General features: G+C 42.2%; 1 protein-coding gene across 3 annotated transcripts in view; it reads right to left on the bottom strand.

Moving 5' to 3' along the window:
* Positions 1–23878, bottom strand: part of TEX14 (testis expressed 14, intercellular bridge forming factor) — a 3435352-nt gene that overhangs the window by 3008570 nt on the left and 402904 nt on the right. For 2 of the 3 annotated variants that reach the window (XM_044054282.1, XM_044054281.1), the window contains exon 1: positions 8036–8166. In XM_044054282.1, coding sequence (XP_043910217.1) covers positions 8036–8142 — 107 coding nt within the window. In that variant the 5' untranslated portion in view covers positions 8143–8166. Of the gene's footprint in view, positions 1–8035; positions 8176–19240; positions 19407–23878 lie in introns of those variants that run through there. The other variant, XM_044054283.1, reaches the window with a different exon arrangement.

Raw genomic sequence — 23878 nt, 5'->3', positions numbered from 1 at the left:
CACATCCTTACACGGTGTTAGCTAGGCTGATTCATGCTAAAACGCGCGCACACTGCCTTACACACGTGCGCCACAGAAACCGTTGTAAACGGTTTGCAACACGCTCCCACATGTTGAACCTGCCTTACACACGCGCACACGCGCGCATACACGTATATCAAGAAACTTTCAGTGTAGGGATAGCGTATACCCTCACTTTCTTGACTTTCCTAGTGTTCTGTTGGGACACACCTCCCTCCCTGATGTCTGTCTGTCATCTGTTACCTTACATTGCCCTCCAATCTGGGACATTTCTTTCTATCCTTCCCCTCCGTGATGTCACCTACCTCTTACTCTGTTCCTCCCCTTCTCTAACTCTTACACTACTCAGAAAGTGCTCATTACCTATGTGGCAGTGTGATTCAGTATTGTAACCCTCATTTACATAGGATTGCCTAGTAATGCTTAGTTATATATCTTACACGGAGCTTCCCCCCCTTGACAACCACTAAACGGAGGCCATATTGTTTTTAGTCTGCAAGTCCCACCATTGACATTCCATGTAATACATAAATCCCACAATTGTGGGCTTATAAGCTTCGGTTTTCAGTTTTAGGTAGCGCACCCGTTTGCGCGGGTGTGCGCTGCAGTTAAACACAATAATCCGTGGAAAAAAAGTTAAATAACTTATTTTTGCAACACTTTTTCATGCCAATGGCCACATATTTGGCCATTGGCATGCTTAATGACACATATGCACCTTTTATTTGGAGCTGACATAGCTCCGTTTTTGATTTTGCAGAAATGTACTCAGTTGTCAGCTGAGTACAACACGGACTGGTTTCTGCTTCGTGGATCGCTCAAATACCTCATTTGCATATCTTGGAGCTGCAAATGAGGTATTGAGCATTTCCACGCCCAGTCCGTGTAAGAGACGTGTTAGCTGTCTCTTACACGGAGGTTTGGGCTGTACCTGAATCGGGAGGCTTACACGGAGGCTTACACTACTCTTGAACTCCGTGTAAGCCTTCCTGAATCTGGCCCCTTATCTTTGCAGTGCTTTTAACTTAAGCAAGCATGCAACAGATAACTGCTCATTTAAACCGTCCCAGAGAATGAAAATGTCATCCAGAAAACCTGTGCTTGTCATGTAGGAATTCAGTGAACCATTCAATGTCCAACTGGTGTGGGATGACAGCGTATAAGTCCTTAACATCAACTGTAATGAATGTATTGGAATCTTTGTATGGTATAGAGGTGTTCTTGCGTAAACACTCCCATGGGTCACGGCAAACATGATCTTCTTGCATGACTAACATTTTGAGCCTCTGAACCCAAAATTTTGCACATGGGTGGGTAATCGATCCTCTGGCGTCTGCTATTGGTCGCATTGGGGGTTGTTCAATGTTTTTGTGGATCTTGGGCACCCCAAAAATAGGGGTTGCCACACTTAAATAGTCATCCACACTAATCTGTTTATCTATAAACAAATCTTACAGGTTACCCCTAATTTTTCTGTAGGCACCGTTCAGCTCATTAATGGAAGCATCACAATAGGCGTCCTACGCAAGGAGGTGTCTCATCCTGTTAAAGTAGTCGCTTTTATTCATGACTACTACTCCTCCCCCTTTATCTGGTTTCATGATAAGAATCTCAGAATTCTTCGTAAGTTATTATAACTGAATTGTTTCCTCCTTGCTAAGGTTACTGTAATTAGGCAACTTGTGGGCTGACCTCAGCTCCCTCTTTAAATCCAGCTCACACATTTTCTCGTACAGTTGGATTACTGGATGAAGGGGAAGATTATAGATACTAGAAACACGTAAAATGTCCACAGCTTCATCAACTTGCTGAAACATAACATGGAAATTTAATTTACGTGTGTACAATGTTATATCCATGAGTGTATTTGCTATGTTTGCATGTTTTTTTCGAGACAAAGGTAAAATCCCTTGCAAAAAAGACTGCAACATTTTGTGTCAATGTGGTATGAAGAATAGTTGTGTACTTTAAAATCACCAATAGTATTATGAATAGACAACAGAAGCTCATCCACGTGAATGGAGCAGAAAGCCCTGTCAAGGCAGCTATATAAAGAGAAAAGCGGCGGCCAGTATACTGCCAACCTACTTAAAAATATATAGCTTTAGACGAGAGGCCAAAAAGCACTTCTCTGGCAGAGAAAGCTTTCTAAAAGGATTATTACTACTCAAACAGAACCATCTTCGTATTCTTGGCAAGGAAAACTCAAAACATCTCACTGCCCTCCCCAAGAAAGGTGACACAGGTAGAATTCACAACTCTCATCTACCTACCGCATAAGTGGCTTCCAATGTTCTAGTGCTGAAGATGTGCCTGGACAGTCTCCAATTTGCTCAAGGTGGCAGCCCATCCAGAGAATGGGAAGAATAAATAATTACACAAGCCTCCAGAGAGCTCTAATAACCCTTCTGTATAGAAATGAGTGAGGAACCCTACTGTGCACGGAAGACCGTAAGAGGTTCTGTGCCAAGCAGAGGAGGCTACAGTGCCCCCCTCTCCCAAGAAGAAAAGCAGCCTTCACTGCTCAATGGAAGGAAGGGCCTGGGCCTGCTCACCACATCCACATGGAACTTCAGAGAGGAATACAGAATGCACTGCAGCAGAACAGACCCTACTGAGGAAGTACTTACTGCAACTAAAACTCCAGAAGGCAGCTCAGTGGCTCCCCTGAAACCACTGACAGACATCTTTACCCCACCCCCACTAAGCAAGCACTGAGGTAGGGGACCACACAAGTCTACAAGAAACATGCCAATCCAGAGGTGGGGACCATCGAAGAACACTTGGTCCTATACCAAGGGGAATCTGCAGGATTGCCTTTAACTCTCTAAAGAGCAAGAAGTCAATTAGTGAGGAAGCTGGTTCCCTCCTTAATATATACACATGCCTCTCAACCTCTTAATGCAGGAAATCTGGACAAAGCCAATAATAACATATGGACAAAGGGCTAAAATAGGAACAGATTTTAAATATTGCTTTTATAAACATAGAAAGTTGCTAAAATAACATATTTTGTGTAAACATGCATTTTCTGAAGGATATGAAGTTGGAAACTCAAAAATATGTTACTATTTAGTGACTTCAGTTTTCAGTGACTTGGCTGAAAACTTTAAGTTATGTACTCACGATAACTTTGCATCTACGGTGTCTGTTTTCATCCTTCCTCAACTGATTGGTCTCTGATTTGACATTGGATCCGTTCTCAGTCACTTCTTTAGACCTTAGGCCCCAGAGTTTGAGCTCCTTCCCTTAAGTAAAATTCCCATTGTCGGTTACATCAGACCGAGTTTGCTCTATATTCAGCTAACTAAAAGTATCTTTAACCATTATCATCCTCTGAGATAAAACAACTATAGCCCAAAGATAGAGCAAGAGAAGAAGAGGAATAAGCTATGGAGCTCGCAAAGAAAGGCTGATAGGGAAAAAAACCTCTGGACAAACTAGGAGACTATAAAATAGGAAGGGGGTTGGAGGGTAGGAAGTTGAGGAAGGACAAACACAGACAACAGAGATGCAGAGTTACAGTGAGTACATAACTTAATTAACTGATGTTGTCTTTTTTTGTCCATTCCTCCACTGATAGGACAGAGTCCCCAGCTAGAGTAACCCTAGGTGGTCCTCAAGGAAGGATAGTCCAGAGTACAGAGGAGCCAAATGTTGCCCCAGTCCTAGATAAAATATTTAGTCTGTACTGAGTTACAATGGTGTGAACACTGGACCATGTAACAGCTGCGCAAAAGTCATCTATAAAAGCTCTGGAACGAAAGACCATAGATCTGGTGGAATGTGCCTTAGTTGATTTGGGTAACAATAACTCTTTATTCTTTTATACATAAACAATGCAATCAGTGAGCCATCTAGCTAAGGTTACTTTTGATTCAGCTTTGCACAACTTAGCCTTGAAAAAGGAAACAAAAAGTTATTCTGATTTCCTTGAATCTTAAGTTTTGTGAATATGGAATCTAAGCTGTCTATGAACATCCAACAAATGAAATATGTATTCTCCCTTCTTGGAAAATTTTGGAAATAAGACTGGTAGGTTATCTGACTGGTTAAGATTTTTCTCTGACACCATCTTAGGCAGGAAGGAAAAGTTAGTCCAAAGGGATACTCTATTTTTATGAAAAATCAGGTAAGGTGGCCTGGAAGAAAGCACATGAAGCTCTGATATCTGTCAAGCTGATGTTATGGTGACCAGAAAGAGTTTTTCATGACAAACACTTAAATTCGGCCTTGGCTAAGCCTCAAAGGGAGGTTGAGTCAAAGCTTGAAGGATAGCTGTTAGGTGTCATGGAGGAATGAAGTCTTTAATAGGGGGCTGGAGTAGAACAGTACCCTTAAGAAAAACCGTACACAATTTCAAACAAGCTACAGAGTACTGATTTTCACCTAGGTGAAAATATGAGATGGCAGCAAGTTTTACTTTAATTGTCAAATAACTAGCTCCGTTACTGAAAATGGAAGCAAGAAAGTCAAGAATGGCTGTAATAGGTGCTGAAAAAGGATCTAACTAACGGTCTCTGAAGGGCCCAAATAGAAAATCTTTTCCACTTGTTCTTATAAATTTTCCTGATAGAAAATATTTGGGATGATGTAAAGACGTGACGAACTGGGGAAGGGAGCCTGTACTTTTTCAGACATCATTGGAAGTGGAGAAATCATGCAGTCAATTTGAGGGATTGGATATCCAGATAAGGCAATTCGGACAGATGACACAGAAGGTCCTGAGGAGGATCCAGCACCCAAGACGGGTAAACTAGATGAGGCCACAGGAAAGGGAACCACACTTAGTGAAGCCAAAATGGAGTTATGAGGATTACCTTGCTCTTCTGCTGCCATGCTTTCTGGAGAAACTTGGGGATGAGGGGAATGGGGGAAGGATTGTAGGAGATTGGGGGCCAGTCGTGACTCAGAGTATCCTGGTGACTCCCCCTCTGGGATGATCAGAGCCAAGTACCTGCTGCACTTGGAATTAAGGGGAGAAGCAAGGAGGACATAGTATGGTTGGCCCCATTGGTAAAATATCATATCCACCACAAACTGATAGAGAAACCACTCATGAGGGAGTAAAATGGACCTGCTCAGTTTGTCTGTCAGCACACTAGATTTCCCTAGAATTTGCCTTGCCAACAGAAAATGGCCGGAAGAGATCACCCATTGCCACACTCTCATTGCCTCTTGACAAAGGGAATAGGATCGGCTCACCCCTTTTTGTTGATGTACTAGACTGCTAACATGTTGTTCGTCTGAATAACAATTATCCTTAGAGGGAGAACACCTTTGAAAAGCCTGCAATTCCAAGAGGAGTGCTCTCATTTCTAGGATACTGATGTAAAGTCTGGCCTGTAACTGGGACCATGTGCCTTACACTGTCCTTCTCAAGTAATGTCCTCCCCACCCTAATTGACAGGCATCCATTGTCACTGTGGCCTTAGGTGAAGAAAGAAAAAAAGGGTGGCTCAGAGAAACTTCTGCTTGAATCTACTAGGCTATGTGTTGCTTGCACATGTCTGTAATATAAATGGATGCCATTAGAGAATGGTGCCTACTGACCACCGTACCGCCACAGTCCACTGTAGAACCCTCATGTGAGAACATGCTAAGGGAACCAACACTACTGAAGCTGCCATTGATCCAAGGAGCTGTAACACTAGTCTGGCTAGAGAGGAATGAATAAAAAAGATATGTTAAGGCTTGATTCTGTACAGTGTCTAGTCTTGTCTGTGGCAAACTTGCAACCTGTGTTACTGCACCTACACATGCACCAATGAACTCCATAGTTTGGGTAGGGGAGAGTTAAGACTTACTGTAATGCCTATTCGAAGACCCAGATGGAGCAAGTAGTCCCTGGTTTGGATCAGTAAAGCCTTGGTGGAAGCAGAAAGGAGCCAGTCGTCTAGATAAGGAAACACAAGGAATCCATGCAGTCTCAGATGAGCCACAACCACTGCCATGCACTTGAACAACCTTGAAGTCTGTGGTGAATCCAAAGCGCAGAGCTCTAAACTGATAGTGACTGGCTCCCAGCCGGAAGGACATATATCTCCTGGAGTGCTTGTGTATTGGACAGTACGCATCCTGGAGATCTATGGAGCACATTGAATCGTTTGTCTGTAATAGTGGTACGGTGGACTCAACCATGACAGAATGAAACTTTGAATGTTTTATGAATGGCTTCAGATTGCTGAGATCCAAAACTGGTCTTAGGTTCCCTGTCTTCTTTGGCACTAAAAAGAACCTTGAGTAAGTTCTGGATCCGTGTTGGTCTGGGGGACCAGCTGGATGACTCTTTTTTCAGTAGCTTTTCTATTTCTATGGTTGCTGCTTTCCTCTCATTGGGTGACACATTGGGAATTCTTTTGCTGTATTTTGGGGCACCTGTGTATCTCTGGTAATGGCTATACAGGCTTCTGGGTGTAAAAATAAGTGCCCTCTCCAAGTGTTTACATAGCACAGCAGTCAGGTAACCCTTCAGGGATACTGCAAGGGTTTCTCAGAGAAGCATCCTCTGAAGTTCTGATGTTGTGGACCACCTCTGCTATGGGGGCGGTGTCTTCCATTGTGTGTTCCACCCTCTGGCGCAATGGGATATTTCTCCATAGGTATCCTGGGAAGAACCTTGCATCTTTATGAGGCACATTCTTCTACCACCTCTCTGGTTTCAGGAGAAAGTCCTTTGACGGGTAGAAAAATGAATTCCCACAGCAGATTGTTTTCCCCATCTTGTTTGCTCTTAAGAGTCTCTTTCACCTTAGACTCAAACAAGTTGCAACCATCAAAAGGAGCATTGATGAATAAAGACTTGAAGGGCTCTGCAAAATCACAAAGGTGCATCCAGATGTGCCTTCTAACGGCTATTCCTGAACCTGCAGTTCTGGAAGCTCTCTCTGATGTGTGAGAAATCTATCTAATGGAAGCATTCAATATGGACTGGAAGACAGCCAGTTGCGAAGATAGAGCAAGGAAGTATTTTCTGCTAAGGTAGAGAAAGCTGTCTTCACTATGTCAAAGGCTGAAGCCATGGGAGAACCAAATCTCAACTGGACAGGATTCGTAGACACCTGTGCAAGAAGGGACTCAATTACCCCAAGCTCCAGCCTTGACACAGAGGTCTTTGGATCTGACAGAAACAAACTCGGAAGTCTCGCATACGAAATCTCCAAAACCACTGGATGGATCAGAGCAGCAGTCAAATGTTCAGGATGTACAGGATGTAGGCTTACAGAGCCGATGAGCGACAAAAGACAGAATAACACCCAACTGAATCTGGGCTCTGCGAAATTTTCTCATCATCTTGTCCATGAAATGGGAGACACCTAGCAGAATACTAAGTGTCTATCCAGAGGAGCTCGAATCTATTGAGCACATGTTGTTCTGTGCAAATCACACTGTGAACGGAGGGAAATTCAGAGTGCAAAGGCACTCTTCTCCTTAAAGGGTAGCTATAGTGGAGCTCAGAAGAGCAGCCTCAGAGGACGTTGGCCCACTCTCTAACACCCATCTCTTACCACTAGCAGATGTACTCATGGGGGATTCCTAGGGAGGACTGTATAGGCTTCAAGAATCTCATCTACCCAGAATCCCCAGCTTCTGGGACTGCACAGAATGACTCGGGTGATTGAATGCAGGTAGAGGAGCCACTGGGCTCAGTTCTGCAGGGATGCAAAAAAGATGCTGGGAGTGTCTTTCTCATGTGAATGTAATTCTTAAAACTTAAGAAATCTTTGAACAGTCGTGGGTGGGCACAAAGAAGAAATATCCAAAGGTCTCTCTGAAGATAAGATCTGTTGCCACAGTTAATAATTATTTCAGATTCATTTTACTTTTCCAATTTAATCTCTGATACTGGCCTAAGGTATTACTATTTCCATTAGGAGCTTACAGTGCACATACAATGAATCACAAAAGCTCTAGATGCCAAGTGACTTATGTTACTTTAATGAAACATGAAACTCTCAACCCTAAACTAAAAATAAGGAAAACCTCTCCAAATTACTATTCTTTAGACTCTTACCCTTGCTTGATGGCCTGAAGTAAAGATGGATTCTGTACAAGTTTCTGAGGAGAACTGCCAACTTTGCAGATGTCATCACAAGCTGTACGTTGTATAAATGCTTTCATGTGAGAAGCACAGCGTTGTATGAACTCCAGCATCTAGCAAAACAGATAAACAAGATGACAGAAACTTCTGAGTATAGTAAGATCCACTGATCTCTCTCTGTTCGTACACACACGTGCACCACACACACACACTCACACTCACACTCACACAAAGTCTTCATCAGTGCTCAAAAATGTCAACAGATTTCTGGACTTACTTTTACGCATGACATTCCTAAAAGCACTATCTGCTTATTTACATGACTGTCACTACTAAAGTTCTTTAGCTAAGCATGTTAGAATTTGTGCTAAAAGTAAGTTACATTTTTTTTTGTTTTGGAAAAACTGCACAAAAATACTAGAGGTGGTCAATGGCAAGATCGGCCTGAATATAGGGAGTTATTTTGGCAATTGTCATTACAAGCCAATAGGCTGCCTGGAATGAATGAATTAATTTCTATTGCACCTGTCTTAAAATTAAGGTCAGCTAAACTGTAAATTTTTTACACATATTTCTTAACTGTATTTTTAATTAGCATTACTTTAAGGTGATGACGATCTATTTTATTCATTTATAGCAGTGTAGTCTTGTCATTTATGCTTTACATTGTTATAAGTAATGTACCTTTAAATTTTCATACATGCTTTTATTGTGATACCCACCCTCATAGCTTAATTATTATCATTTTCAATTAATTAGATTGTGTATATAGGGGGAACATGTCTTGTGTTATTTACTTAGTTCTGATGAAGTTCTTTTAGATACAGGACGAACATGCTTAACTCGTTCCTTGTTTTTAATAAAATATTCTGATTTATTTTTTTGTGCATCTTTGCTTTGGGCACCATTCTTAGGTGCCAAGGTCTGCTTCTTGGGGCAGTGAATGTTTCTGGATTACTAAAACAGGGCAAGCTAGGAGACAAAATCAATACAGTCCATCACAAAAGATCCAGTGTAAGCCCAAATATGGCCTTTTTTACAATATTCCCAGAGTTTCCATCCAATGCACGTGTATTGGAACAGGGTGCTAATCTATTCAAAGTCCTGACTACTCACAATGCAGTATTTAACAAATGGCATGACATATAAAAATTACCTCCTCTATTATGAACAGAGAATTAAAAATTCACAGCTGGCTGAAACTGAGCATGATGTCAGCAGTAATGTCAGACCTCAAACAAAAAGCGCAGAAAATGTTCCAACACTGGCAACCAGTACTGCCTTAGGATTATTACTTAGATAATTTATAACATTTTCACACAACATTACAAACAGTTATTCATCTGTTTCCAAAAATTTAACCACACACCAATCTCATTACTACAAATAGGGTTTACAAGACTTTCATATTGATATTCAATGTAATAAGCATTTCTTATTTACCCGCCAGCACTTAGGAGATAAAGTCACACAATATAAGCATTAATATTTCTAGATGCAGTTGCCAGATCCACTGGTGTAGAATAAAGCTTGAGTACAACTCAGACAACCCAAGCTGACATAGTGCTCCAGCCACAGAAGAAGATGAGAGAACGGAAAAAGAGTGATATGGCAATGCCTGCTCACTCCCCAATAGGGGAGGGTGAGGTGTGGATATCTCTGACACTTGTCCAGTGTTAGAATACCTGGTGGAGAACTGAAATCATCTAAACCAACACCACAAAATCCGAAGATGGTAACCAAAAACAAGAACTGTAGAAACCACGCTGTCAGCCAATCAGCAAAAGAACCACAGGAATTTAGCTTACAAAAACCTTTATTCATCGCTTTCATCTCTTGACTTCTTCAGAATAAGAACACTCAAAAACTCTCCCCGATTTATAGAAACAATCAACCAATCAAATAATTACACTAATTGACACCATATGATACACGCATCTTTCATTAATGCATAAAAATACAAAACATACTTCAAATCTTTTAAAAACTATTTTTTTATATATACAACCTTCTACTTTTTAAAAAAAAATTAATATTTATCATATCATTGAGCCCCGGAGAGCTAGCTGCAGCCAGTTTCATTTGCCAAAAGGCTTCTTTATGCTCTAAATAGTTCTTAGAATTACCTCCCCTAAAATCAGCACATCCTTATTCTGTAAAAGAAAAAAAGGAACTTCTTATATTTTCCACTGTCTAAGATATGTATGCTTAAAAAGGGCATTTGTAATATCTTTCTTTTTTATACTGTACAAGTGTTCTCTAATTCTTTCATAAAGTGCCCTAGTAGTCATACCTATATAATCAGCAGTGCATCCTGAACATACATTAATTTAGATAAACCCCTGTTCTTACAATTAAATCTACCCGGCACTATTAAGGTGTATGATAGATTATTAAGAAGCACATAAGGCCCTTCCAAACTATAACAGCACACGTTACACTCACCACATTTAAACATCCCTTTAGCTTTCTCAGTAAAAGAGGCAAGTGGTACTATTTTTGTATTATTTCTCTGTAATAAAGTTTTTAAGTTAACATTATTCTTATAAACAAACCTCGGCATACCTCCCACCACTTTATACAAATCCTTATTTCCTTGCAAAATCTTCCAGTTGTTCTGTATAAAAAGAAGTTATGTACTCACCATAACGTTCCATCTGAGTAGGTATCTTCATATGTCTGCAACCTGTGGGTATCGGATCCGATTCGGATCCGAGCCGGCAGCTTTCCTAGCAATGATCCGAGCTCCAAGCTCCTCCCCCTACCCATAATGCCCTGCTACATCCCTCTAACCCTCAGATCGAGTATGCCATAGTATCATAGAACACTACTATAACACAAGGAAAAACTACCTGAACGTTCCACCTGATGTTGTCTGGAAAGTGACATATCATGATCCTTCAAGAATGAACTAAAGGTCCGGGGGATGGAGGGAGGGTGGGTTGCAGACAAATGAAGTTACCTACTCAGATGGAACATTATGGTGAGTACATAACTTCTTTATCTGAAGTAGTTAACTTCATTTGATCAGCAACCTGTGGGACAGAGTCCCCAGCTACCACAACTTGGAAGGCCCTTATGGGAGGATATTCCGGAGCGCTGCAGAGCCAAAGGACGCCCTTCCTCTGGAAATCAGATCCAATTTATAATGTGTAATGAAAGTGTGAGAGGAAGCCCAAGTAGCAGCTGAACAAATGTCATCCAGAGGGACCTTCGACCAGAAGGCCACAGAAGTAGCCACAGAACGGGTAGAGTGTGCCCGAACACGCACGGGCTCAGGTCGGCCAGAGCTTCTGTATGCAAGAAGAATGCATTGTGAAATCCACCTAGCTAAGGTTACCTTAGTCACTGGTTTACCCAGACAGGACTTAGCAAATGAAACAAAGAGCTGTTCTGATTTTCGAAAAACAGCTGTTCTGTGTAGGTAAAATCGTAACTATCTATGTACATCCAAGCAATGGAGTCTATACTCTCCTTTGTTGAGATAATTAGGGAAGAAGACAGGCAGGTTGATAGACTGGTTGATATTGGCTTCGGAAGCCACTTTAGGTAGAAAAAAGGGGTTAGTCCTGAGGGAAACTCTGTCTTTATGAAAAATGATGTATGGGGGCTTACTTCAAAGAGCCTGATGCTCCGATATTCTTCTGGCTGATGTAATGGCAATCAGGAAGGCATTTTTCCAAGATACAAACTTTAAATTAACCGAAGCTGCGGGCTCAAAGGGAGGACCAGTCAGAGCCTGGAGAACTAGGGTTAAATCCCATGGAGGGACTGCTTCCTTAACAGGGGGTCTCAAAAGGAAGGTGCCTTTCAGAAAGGTCTTGCAGATCTTAGATGATGCCAGGAGGCCAAATTTGTTTCCAACGTGAAGTGGGAAATTGCTGCCAGTTGAACTTTAACAGTTGAAGAGCTAGCTCCCTGATGGAAAATTTGACATAAAAAATAGGGGACTGCTGGAATAGGAGCCGTAAAGGGGTCCAAATTCCTATGCTCCACCCAGATAGAAAAAGTTTCCATTTACTCTTGTAGATTTTTCTGGTAGAGGGTTTATGAGCGGCCACCAGAATGGCTTTAACACATGATGAGGGAACTGGATCAGCCAAGCTGAGAGCTTGAGGTTGTCCAGGTCGGGGGTCCTCAATCCCAGGGGATGAGAAATCAGATCCGGAAGGGGATCTAAGATCCAGGGAGGATGCACTAGATGAGACCGTAGACAAGGGAACCATGTTTGACGAGGCCAGAATGGGGCTATGAGGATAACTCTGCTCCCCAACCAACGAGCTTTCTGTAAGAATTTTGTCATCAACGTAAGAGGAGGATAAACATAAAGAAGACCGGATGGCCAAGCATGAACTAGAGCGTCTCTGGGGTTTTCCCCTGGTGGGGGAATTAGAGCGAAAAACTCGCTGCACTTTGCATTCAAAGGTGACACGAACAGATCGCAGCAAGGTTGACGCCATCTAAGGAAGATCTGTTTCGCTACTAAGGGGTTCATAGACCACTCGTAGGGCGAGAGGATAGTCCGACTCAGCTTGTCCGCAAGGATGTTTGACCGACCCGGTATGTGCGTTACTATGAGAAAGTGGTTGGTGGATATTGCCCATTCCCACACTCTCATGGCCTCTCGGCAAAGTGGGTAAGATCTGGTTCCCCCATGCTTGTTGATGTACCAGACCACTGACATGTTGTCTGTTTGAAATGCAATAGTCCCCAGAGGAAGAAGGGCATGGAGAGCTTGCAACGCTAGAAGCACCACCCTCATCTCCCGGACACTGATATGCAAAAAGGTCTCTGTGTGAGTCCACGTGCCTTGGATGGTGCTGCCCATGCAGTGCCCCCCCCCCCGAGGCGAGACGTGTCCGTGGTCACTGTGACTTCGGGTGGGGAAATGGAGAAGGGGCGCCCTTCCCGGAGATGCTTGGAATGGAGCCACCAAAGTAGAGATTCCCTGCAAACTCTGCTGAGAGGAATAGGAGCAGACAAGGGATGAAGCAAAATGGACCACTGGACCTGCAAGGTCCATTGGAGAATCCTCATATTCAGACGCGCGAGCGGAGACAAGTTGATGGCCGCTGTCATGGACCCCAGAGCCCTCAGGACTAACTCCGCTGGAGGGGCCGAGGACTGAAGAAGAGCCAAAACATGTAGGTTTAGACTGCGCAGTCTGTCCGACGTCAGAAAGACTTTGGATTGAATTGTGTCTATCCTGGCTCCTATGAAATCCAAAATTTGAGTAGGCTGAAGGGATGATTTCTTGTGGTTGATCGTGATCCCTAGATAGCGGGTGAGATGTAGGAAGTAGTCTCTCTCTGAACATAGTAGATGCCTGGTGGGGGAGGCTAGGAGCCAGTCATCCAGGTAAGGAAAGACCTGAATTACCTGAAGCCTCAGGTGAGCCGCTACAACTGCCATGACCTTGGTGAACTCCCTGGGGGCTGTGGTGAGACCGAAGGGTAGGACCCTGAATTGCTAGTGGCTGGCTCTCAGCTGAAAGTGGAGGAACCTCCTGGATCGCCTGTCCATTAGAACATGGTAGTACGCATCCTTGAGGTCTATGGAGCACATCCAGTCGTTCTTTTGTAATAGTGGGAGAATGGATTGTATGGTGACCACCCGGAACTTCTCTTTGGCAACTGACAGGTTCAGTGTGGACAGGTCGAGAATTGGCCGTAAGTCCCCCGTCTTTTTTGGCACCAAAAGAACCTGGAGTAGAAGCCTGATCCGGATTGACCGGGGGGACGTGCTGGATGGCTCTTTTTTCTAGAAGTTCTTTTATTTCTAGGGCTGCAACCTCCCTCTGACTGGGTGGTACATCAGGGAGGTGCCCCGACCGGGGGGGGGGAGTATTTTGGAATGGGATTGAGTAACCTCTGGATATGATCCGGAGCACCCAGCAATCTCTCATAATGGACTCCCAATGTGCTAGATGCTCCAAGAAGCGCCCCCCAACTGCCTCCAGAGAGGAGCAGTCGGGCAACCCCTCAGGGTTGCTGCGCAGGTCGATCGAAAAAGGGTTCCCTCGACCCAAAATTCTTCCCCCCCCCCTCTGCCTCGGGCCAGCATCCACCCTGTCCTCCTCTGCCTCTGAAGGACGAGGGATCCGGAGCGAAACGGGATTGTTGGGATTTCCGGAACCACATCTTCTTCTGTCCTCTTTGGTTCCTGGAGAAGGACCTCTAAGGAGCCGAGAAGCGGATCCCGACGGCAGACAACATTTTCCTATCCTTCTCGCTCTGGAGTAGCGTATCGCGGATGGTCTTACCGAAAAGCATAGAACCGTCAAAGGGGGGCGTTCGCGAAGGACGCCTTGAAGGGTATCGCAAAGTCGCAGAGACAGAGCCAGGCTTGTCGTCGTAAGACAATGCCTGTTCCGCTGGCTCTAGCCACTCCTTCCGTGGCATGGGAAAGAAGCCACATAGAGGTATTCGTAATAGACTTAAGAATGGCCACTCATGCCGAGAAGGTCCGTTTGTCCTCGGCCGACATGGACTCTGGGGGTGACCCAGCGTACTCTTTGATTAGGTCTCGCTGTAGTCGAATCACGTGTGCCATATAGTTCAATGACTTTACAGAGAAGGTCACTGAAGTGAACATCCGCTTTCCGAGGCAGTCCATCGCCCGAGACTCCTTGTCAGGGGGATGTACCGAGGAACTTTCCTGTGCTAATTCCTTCTTGGTGGCAGCCGCCACCACCATGGCATCTACGGGGGCATTTTTGCTCCAAACTGTCCTGTCTGGGGGGGGGCTGAGAATCCTGTCGGGTCTCTTGGGTATTGGCTCCACAGTGTCCAGATCCTTCCATGCCCTGGTAGTTATGAGGTCCACCAGCAGATCGGCGGGAGGGGACACCCAAGAGGTAGATGGGTCTGCGTCGAACACCTCCAGAAAGACAGACTCGTCCAAGGAAAGCTTTTGGGCCGACCACCGCCCCCCCCCTCTAATATGAAGCATTTCCATAATGTCACCGAAGGAGACATATTCGGGGGGTGATCTGGGGGAACCTTTCCCTTCCTCCAAGTCCGTGTCTTCTGTGAGGGACTCGGGTGAGTCCAAGTGCCTTCTCCTGCACTTACGTTTGTGAGGAACCTCCACAGGGGGGCTGTCCGAGGAAGGCTCACCAACAATGTCCTGTTCCTCCATGGGAACCATCTGGGACGTAGGCGCAAGCTGTCCCTGTGGCCGGATGATGGAAGATAGGCCCGTCTGAGAGGGAATGGCGGGTGGATCTATAGCCAGAGCCTGGGACCTCGAATCCCTCGAAAGAACCCTCTCCACGACGTCGAATGCCGAGGGTGAGCTGCTCTCCTTAGGGTCCAAAAGCAGTCCCCTCAGATCCGGCGGGTGGATCGGCACCGGGGATGACCCGATCGGATCCGAAAGGGCAGTGCGACCCAACCACAATGGAGCCGAAGGCACACTAACCCCTCCGGATCCGACACTCATCTCACGGCCCCGAGAGCTCGGATCCAAAAAGGGATCCGACAAACTCGAAGGTACAGTCGGAGCCGAAGTAGGAAACACTGTTGGCACCGACACCACCCCGGCTCCGAAGATACTCGGATCCGACAGCTCCGAACCCCGGTAGCGGGTCAGAGAAGGAGCAATGGGGGCAAAAAAGGGGGTCGAGGGGGGGGGGCAAGAGCACTCCCATCTGCAGCTGGGCCTGAAGAAATCGACGTATCATCCGATCCATATCCACGTCAGATAAACTTCTAGTGGACCTGGATGAGACTGCCAAGGCTGGCCGGGTAGGCCGCCTGGACAACCTCGAAGGAGACCGGGTCTCCTCCTCTGGCTCCAGGGAAAAATGTGGAGAGCGAAGCCTGGAGGGGGAAGACCCGGAGACCTTAAGAGGGGAGGCTAGCTGCTTAGATGGTGGGGCCGAGGGAGCTGAATCGGCTCGCCTCTTGTGGCTATGATGCCTGTCTCTCTCCCGCTCTTTATCCTTCCTGTCTTTATTCCTCGCTTCCCTTTCCTCCTGAGCCGAAGCGGGAGTTTGAATCCCGGCCAGGGGAGCGGGAACGGTCGGTGGGGCAGCCGCAGCCGGCGCCACGGAGGGGGAGGAGGATAAAGCTGAATCCGAGGGCAAAAGGCCCGCGAGGACTAGCTTAGTCCGCCTATCCCTCAAAGCCCTGGGGTTGAAGGCTGCAAAGATAGTGCAGCCTGAAGAAAGATGGTCTACACCCAAGCAAATAACGCACCGAGTTTGGCCATCCGCTGGGGACAGCTTATGGCCACACTTGGAGCATTTTGAAAAAATAGCTTTTGGGGCCTCGGACATACTAACAAAATTAGGCCCACACGCACACACCTTCGCACACACAGACAGAAGGGGGGAGGGGATTTAAATTTACACTAACTAAGGAACTAAAGATAAACTAACGATAAACTACCCAGATAGATAGGAGAGAAGGGGTGTCACACACACTCAGAAAAAGTGAAATTAAGTGGAAAAAGTTAAATAATCTACACAACTCACAAAACCCAACGCTAGGAGCTCGTTCTCAGATGCTTCAAGAAGCCGCGGCAAACGAGATCTGAGGGTTAGAGGGAGGTAGCAGGGCATTATGGGTAGGGGAGGAGCTTGAAGCTCGGATCTTTGCTAGGAAAGCTGCCGGCTCGGATCCGAATCAGATCCGATACCCACAGGTTGCTGATCAAATGAAGTTAACTACTTCAGATCTGCCTGTATGCCCTGACTATCAACTCATGTCCAAACTACACACCAAGTTCCTCTCATTAACATTCTTGTCTATTGAAACTTCTTTCCTATTAACAAATGGATGTTTTAATACAGGGGGATACAAAGTACTTCTCTCATTAAATATTTTGGTTTCTATTTCTTTTAAATAATCTGTGTCATACTCCCTATTTACAAATAAATTAGCTATAAATGTAAACTCTTCTCTTAATCATTGCTAGTCATCCTGTTAGGTCTTATATATTGTCCTCTAGGAACATTTTTCTTCATGAAGGGAGGATGATTACTTTTTTGATGTAAATAACTATTAGTGAATGTCTTTTTTCTATGAAGACTGCTTTCAAATTCTGTCACTTCACCATTTCATTTTATTCTATTAAACTACAACAAAAATTAATGTTCTGGCTGGATGCCATTCTTAATCCTACAGGACAATGTTTAGATTCATACATCAAGGATTCCTGGGACTTTTTAGATAAATTCGGAGAGTTTATTTCCAGTTATAATTTTGAGTATGAAAAAAATGTAATCTGTACAGGTAATGATTGTTCTTTATTCACCTCTATACCTCATGATTTAGGTGTTGAGTATATTAGAGAATTTTTGAATAAGTTTACAAAGTTTTCCAATCCAGAACATTAATCTATATTGTAGTTTAATAGAAATTTTATTGGATAATAATTATTTTATTTTCAATAAAAAAAAATTTATAAACAAAAGGGAGTAGCAATGGGGTCTTCAGCCATCCCTTCATTTGCTAACACAGTTTTAGGCTGGTGGGAAGTTCAGTTTACATTCTGTTAAAAGTATTTTTAATATACATCATTCCAAGCAATTTGTAAACAATGTGTTCTTTATTACTGAAAGGACTTCTGTTAACTGTGAAGAATTGATGAGTATTGAATCAAAAGTCAGAATTTTTTAGATTTACGTTGGGAGAAAGTGGTGTTCAAGTTAATTTTTTGGATGTGACATTAAAGTGGAATGGTGAATTGAGAGAATTTGAAAGCAGTATTCATAGAAAGAAGACGTTCACTAATAGTTATTTACATCAAAAAAGTAATCATCCCCTCTTCATGAAGAAAAATCTTCCTAGAGGACAATATTTAACAGCTAGCAGAATGACTAGCAATGATAATTAATTAAGAGAAGAGTTTACATTTATAACAAATTTATTTCTAAACAGGGGGTATGACAAACTTTATTTAAAAGAAATAGAAAACAAAATATTTAATAAGAGAAGTACTTTGTATCTCCCTATATTAAAAGATCCACTTGGTAACAGGAAAGATGTTTAAATGCACAAGAATATTAATGAGAGGAACTTGGTGTGTAGTTTGGACATAATAGTCGATAGTCAGGGCATACGGGCAATTATACAGAACAATTAGCAGATTTTGCAAGGAAATAAGGATTTGTATAAAGCTGTGGGAGGTATGTCGAGGTTTGTTTATAAGAAAAATGTTAACTTAAAAACTTTATTATAGAGAGATAATACAAAAATAGTACCACTTACCTCTTTTACTGAGAAATCTAAAGGGATGTTTAAATGTGGTGAGTGTAATGTGTGCTGTTATATTTTTAAAGACCTTATGTGCTTCTTAATAATCCATCACACACCTTGATAGTACGGGGTAGATTTAATTGTTAAGACTGGGGGAGGGGGTTATCTATATTAATGTATGCTCAGGACGCACTGCTTATTATATAGGTATGATTACTAGGGCACTTTATGAAAGAATAAGGGAAGACTTGTACAGTATTAAACAAAAAGATACAAAAAATGCCCTTTCTAAGCATACCTTAGGGTGTGGAAAATATATACGAAATTCCTTTTTTCTATTATAGAACAAGGATGTGCTGATTTTAGGGGAGGTAATTCTGAGAACTATTTAGAGCAGACAGACGCCTTGTTGCAAATTAAACTGCCTGCAGACAGATCTCCGGGAGTCAATGATATGATAAATATTAAACGCTTTTTTAAAAAGTAGGAGGTTGTATATATCAAAAAGTTAGTTTTTAAAAGATTTATACTGTAAGTATTTTGTATTTTATGTATTAATGAAAGATGTGTGTATCATTTGGTGTTAATTAGTGTAATTATTTGATTGGTTGATTGTTTCTATAAATTGGAGGGAGTTTTCGAGTGTTTTTATTCTGAAGAAGTCAAGAGACAAAGGTGGTGAACAAAGGTTTTTGTAGGATAAATTCCTGTTGTTCTTTTGCTGGTTGGCTGACTACATGAGAACTGAAATCATACTGAATCTTTTGCTACATGCAACAGGGGCTTCTGTTTGGATCCTACTGGTTCCCATCTCCCTCCAGCCCTTGTGGATAAGACACAAAGAAAGAAGATAAAAACTGGCTGTATGAATCCTGAATACAAACGAAGTATTACAGCTGTTCCTTCTGTTCTCATGACACATCACCATGCAATTAATCCTATAAAAGCTTGCATCTATTACAGACAGAAATACCTTGTCACTCTGCTGCCTGTCTGCTGTCATGGCCCAAATGTCCGGAGTCCTGCCATTTTCATCATGTAGTCTCACATCACCTCCAGCATCCAGTAATTTACTGAGAACCCACTGATTGCAGGAAAAGGCTGCAGCATGAACTGGTGTACTTCTGTCATAACAGCGACTAAGGAAATAAAAAAAAAACATTCAAGGTGTGTTTAAAATATTTTCATATCCTTCATCATGGTTTAAAGAAAGTGTAAGAAAAATATGATGAGTACAATTTACCCAGCCAGTAACAAGGACTCCTATCACAGTTTCTGCTGGAATATCCTGCCAGATATTACAATGAATATTTGCTATACAATAATGAAATATCACATTTTATTTTTGTTTATTTATTATTTTTATATTTGTTTACCAGCGAAGTCTGACTGGGCTGGAAGCCCTTTTTCAGCAGAGGCCCGGGAAGAATAGCTCCATATATACAACAATACAAAAGAGAAAAAAATATATATTTTGATACACTTCTGAAATGAAATTATGCAGTTATGTACAATTCTGAAAGAGATACAACATTACAAAAGATGCAGAGTTGAACAAAGAGAAATTAACTTATTTAACATAGTGCTAACTGAAACAGCATTAACAGTGTATACAAAAATTTTGTTCCCAGAAGGGTTGTCATATGAAATTTGAAGGCAGAAAAAAATACAGATACACACTGAACAAAATTACATTTGTTTAGTAAACCTAGGAGTGTACGATTCTAACATACGTTACAAAGATTTTAGATACAGCATTGACAATGTCCCATGCATTAGTAAACAAACATTTGGAGAAACACTGTGGAATTCTGAGGAAGTATAAGATCAGAAAAAATAAAGAGATATGGTAGTGGGAAAAAAGATTAAAATAGTGTAGATAATGAAGAATAAAGCAGTAGAAGAAAGCTGGATGGAAAAGAGGTGAAATACAGTTAAAGTTAAACAGAAAGAAAAGAAGTGCAGAAAAAAAGTAAAGTGACAGAGGACAGGAGGACTCAGACTATAGCAATAAAGCAGCGGCTCGGCCTGTGGATGAACAGGAGCATAACCAATTGTTATTTAAATGTGTTTTGAGCAGTTTTTTGAATGTAGCAGAGCAACTGGTGTTAATAATGCGTTTAGGGATGTAATTCCATGATATAAAGATACGGTATGAATAAAAAGAGTTTCTGAAGCTGTTACTGGATTTAGAAACTTTTAGCTAAAATTTATCTGATGATCTTACGGTTCTGTTACTGGTGTAGCTTTGTACCAGGTTATGTAGAGCTGGGCATTTTTCAGGTTGGTATACGACAGAGTGAGTTGTTGTAAGTTGGATGAATGATAAGAGGCTGGATACCTCTAACCATTTTAGCTAGTGGAGCCACTACAGTGATGGGTTCTGTGAGGAAGGTTTGTGGTGAATTTGGCAATTTTGTGGTAACATACCTCTAGTTTGTTTAGGTCAGATTTTCTAAGGTTAATGAATATAGGGGAGGTGTACAGTAATGTAGACAACAGGTAGGTCCTGGCAATCGATTGTCTGGAGGTTTTGGTGAAGTAAGTCTTTACTCTATAGAGGGAACCTAATTTTATGTGTTTATGAGACATGTTTGTCAAATCTCAGATTGCTATCTATATAGTAACCCCTAGTAGCTTGGTATGTGAGACTGGCTCAATAAATGTGTTGTTGGAAGAAGCGATCTTAAAAGGATGAATGTTGTTATTGGATTTCTTATAGTTATTGCGGAAAAGCATTAATTTGGTTATATTAGAATTAAGAATAAGTTGAAAGTTGAGAAAATAGGATACAATGATAGTACACAATTCTTGGGTAGTCTCTTGAAGTTTTGACAGGGAGGGTGCAGCACAGATGAGAGTAGAGGCATGTGCATACTGGACGACAGTAGCAAGGCTTGCAGCTGTGTGGAATTTGTTTGTAAATATATAAAAGATGAGCGGGCCTAGAATTGACCCTTGTGGGGTGCCAAATGTAATGGGAAGCAGTCAGGAGAGCTTATTTTGCCACTTCACAGCTTGTTAATAGGACAGACAGTTGTGGAACCAACTGAGTGCTTGTTTTAATATACTAAGGGATGCAAGCTCATTTAAGAGCTTCTGGTGTGATACTGTGTCAAATGCTTTTGACATATCTAGAAAAACAGAGGAGAGAGGTTAGTTGACAGTATTTGTGAAACTTAAGAGGACAGTTGTGGTGCTGTGTTTAGGAAGAAAGCCATGCTGGGTATTGGTTAGGAGGTTTTTAGTTAATAGATGGTGCAATATTTGGAAATGGATACATTTTCCCAAAATTTCAGAAAGGAGTGATAGAATGACTATAGGTCTATAATTAAAAAGTTCTATAGAGGAGCTACCTTTGTGTAACAGGATCATGTAAGAAATTTTCCATAGCTTGGGGATATATTGTTCAGCGATAGATCTATTGATTAAGACTGATACTGGGTAACAAAAGGCATCGGCTGATAGCTTGAGTTATTCATTTGGTAGCTGAATGGATGCTAGTGATGTAGGTTTTAGTTTGTTTAGCAGTTTTTTTTTTATTTTACTTGTTTGTACAGGTTGCAGAAAGAGAGTAATGGGGGTAACTATATGTTATGTATATATTAAACTACCGGTACAGAAGTGTGTGTTGAACTGTATGTTATGTACTGAGCTTCAAGAATGTAACCACAGTGTACCCTACTGAGAAATAACAGAAATTGATGTAAACTATATGCCTGTGCAAATGTATGTTTTAATGGTAGAAGCTGGAACTTTCAAAACCTCAAGAAAATAAGTGGAAATTGTTTTACGATTTTGTTATCTCTGTTTGAGTACATAGCAGACACAGTGTCTAGAGTTAGTTTTTGCTATGGTCTTGAAACAAAAATAATTACTAGGTTTCAAATGTAAAGTGTTTTTATTGCTCTGTGACTTCCTAGCAGCTGCACATCTGAGTGACATGTATTTTTCCCCAGAGAAATGTTAAATTTTAAGTTTCTTTTAGTCTTGGAACTGAAGGCAGGTGACAAAGAGTGATGTCATGAATCTATGAATCATCCCAGCTTACTCAGCAGTAATGTGTATTATTAATTTAAGAACTATCTCAGAGAGCGAGTCTGCGCATTTTGCATTTGTCTTTGGACTTGGAAACATCCTCTCATCAGCACTTGCCTTGCTAATAGTAAGTAACCAGGATATAGTAATTTAAGACATAAATAGGAATGTAGTGAAGATTAGTTTAGATGTTTTCTGTATTTATTTGAGACTATCTTGCAATGTCGTTTTAAAATATGTCGTGATTCTGAACTCTGTAGTCACTGTGTTGAGTTATTAAATACTGTCTTGTTCTTTTATTATTTATTATTAAATATATTTAAACCTTTTTATTGTGGCTGGATTGTTTAGAGATATTTAAGCTCTTGGAGTACTTGCATATGTATTTGGTGACACTGTACAGGCCACTCCAATGGCCTTGAATGTCTTGGTCACACTTACCATTTGGATAATAGCAACATTGCACAGTAAGATTGGGCACCCTTTGGTAAGGGCCTTAATAGTAGCTGATAAGTAACGGTGGCTGGTGGCGGCTGATACTACCTTATAGTCTGGGCAGAAGGGGGCATAGCTAGTAAACCTGTGCCAGCCTTTCCCAGGTGTGTGTGTGTGTGTGTGTGTGTGTGTGTGTGTGTGTGTGTTTGTATATCTAATCAAATCTCAAAGTGTGTGTGTGTGTGTGTGTGTGTGTGTGTGTGTGTGTGTGTGTGTGTGTGTGTGTGTGTGTGTCAGCATCAGCTACTTGGGCAGGGACACGAAGCACTGGTTGGACAGAGAGGGTGCTGGAGGTCTTAACTTGGCCACTCGGCTGAGATCTTAACCCTATAGCTGTGCCAGTGTGGGAAGTCTTATTGGGGATCTGGAAAAAGATTTGTTATTTTATTAAACTTCTTTATTTGAGGGCATTGGACTTATTTGTTTTACTTTTTGGACTGTATTTCTGGTGCTTCAAAGTCCTTTAACTGCTTTGGTGATTTATTTTGTCTTTGGATCTGGAGAAAAAGGGAGAAACCAACCCCAGACTGACTGTGATCTCTGTGTGCTCTTAAAGGAAATTGTACTTTACTGTGTGTGTACTTTTCATCATCCCAATGTGCATGTCCCTCACTGATGCTAGTGGTAAGGATTGAGGCTGCTTGATTACTGGGCCAGTGCAAGGGCGTCACAGTGAGAATGTGTGGAAGAGAGAGCCATATAAGTCTGAACACTCACAGAGCTGGTAAGAGTGTCATTGGTAGCCTCAGGCTTATCAAACCTGTAGTAAAAAGCATTCAAGTCATCAGCTAGCTGGTAATTAACTGCAGTGTAGGGGGATGGTTTCCTGTAGTCTGTAATGTTTTGTAGACCTTTCCACACTGATGCAGGATCATTGGCTAAAAACTGTTTTTTTTTCAGATTTTCAGAATAGTTCTTCTTTTATCAGTGTGTTCCTTGCCTGTCTAAAAGTGTTCTATCCCCACTTCTATAGGCATCTTCCTTGGCTTGACAAAGCTGTTTAAGTTTAGCAGTAAACCAGGGTTTGCTGTTGGCTAAATTTTAACCAGGTTTTAGTGGAGACACACATATCTTCACA

This window comes from Protopterus annectens, chromosome 13.part0 (genome assembly GCF_019279795.1).
Source record: "Protopterus annectens isolate FY-2018-M chromosome 13.part0, PAN1.0, whole genome shotgun sequence".
In the NCBI taxonomy this organism is placed as follows: domain Eukaryota; kingdom Metazoa; phylum Chordata; order Ceratodontiformes; family Protopteridae; genus Protopterus; species Protopterus annectens.
The sequence above is the reverse complement of the archived record's forward strand: the minus strand, read 5'-3'. Positions and strand labels throughout refer to the sequence as shown.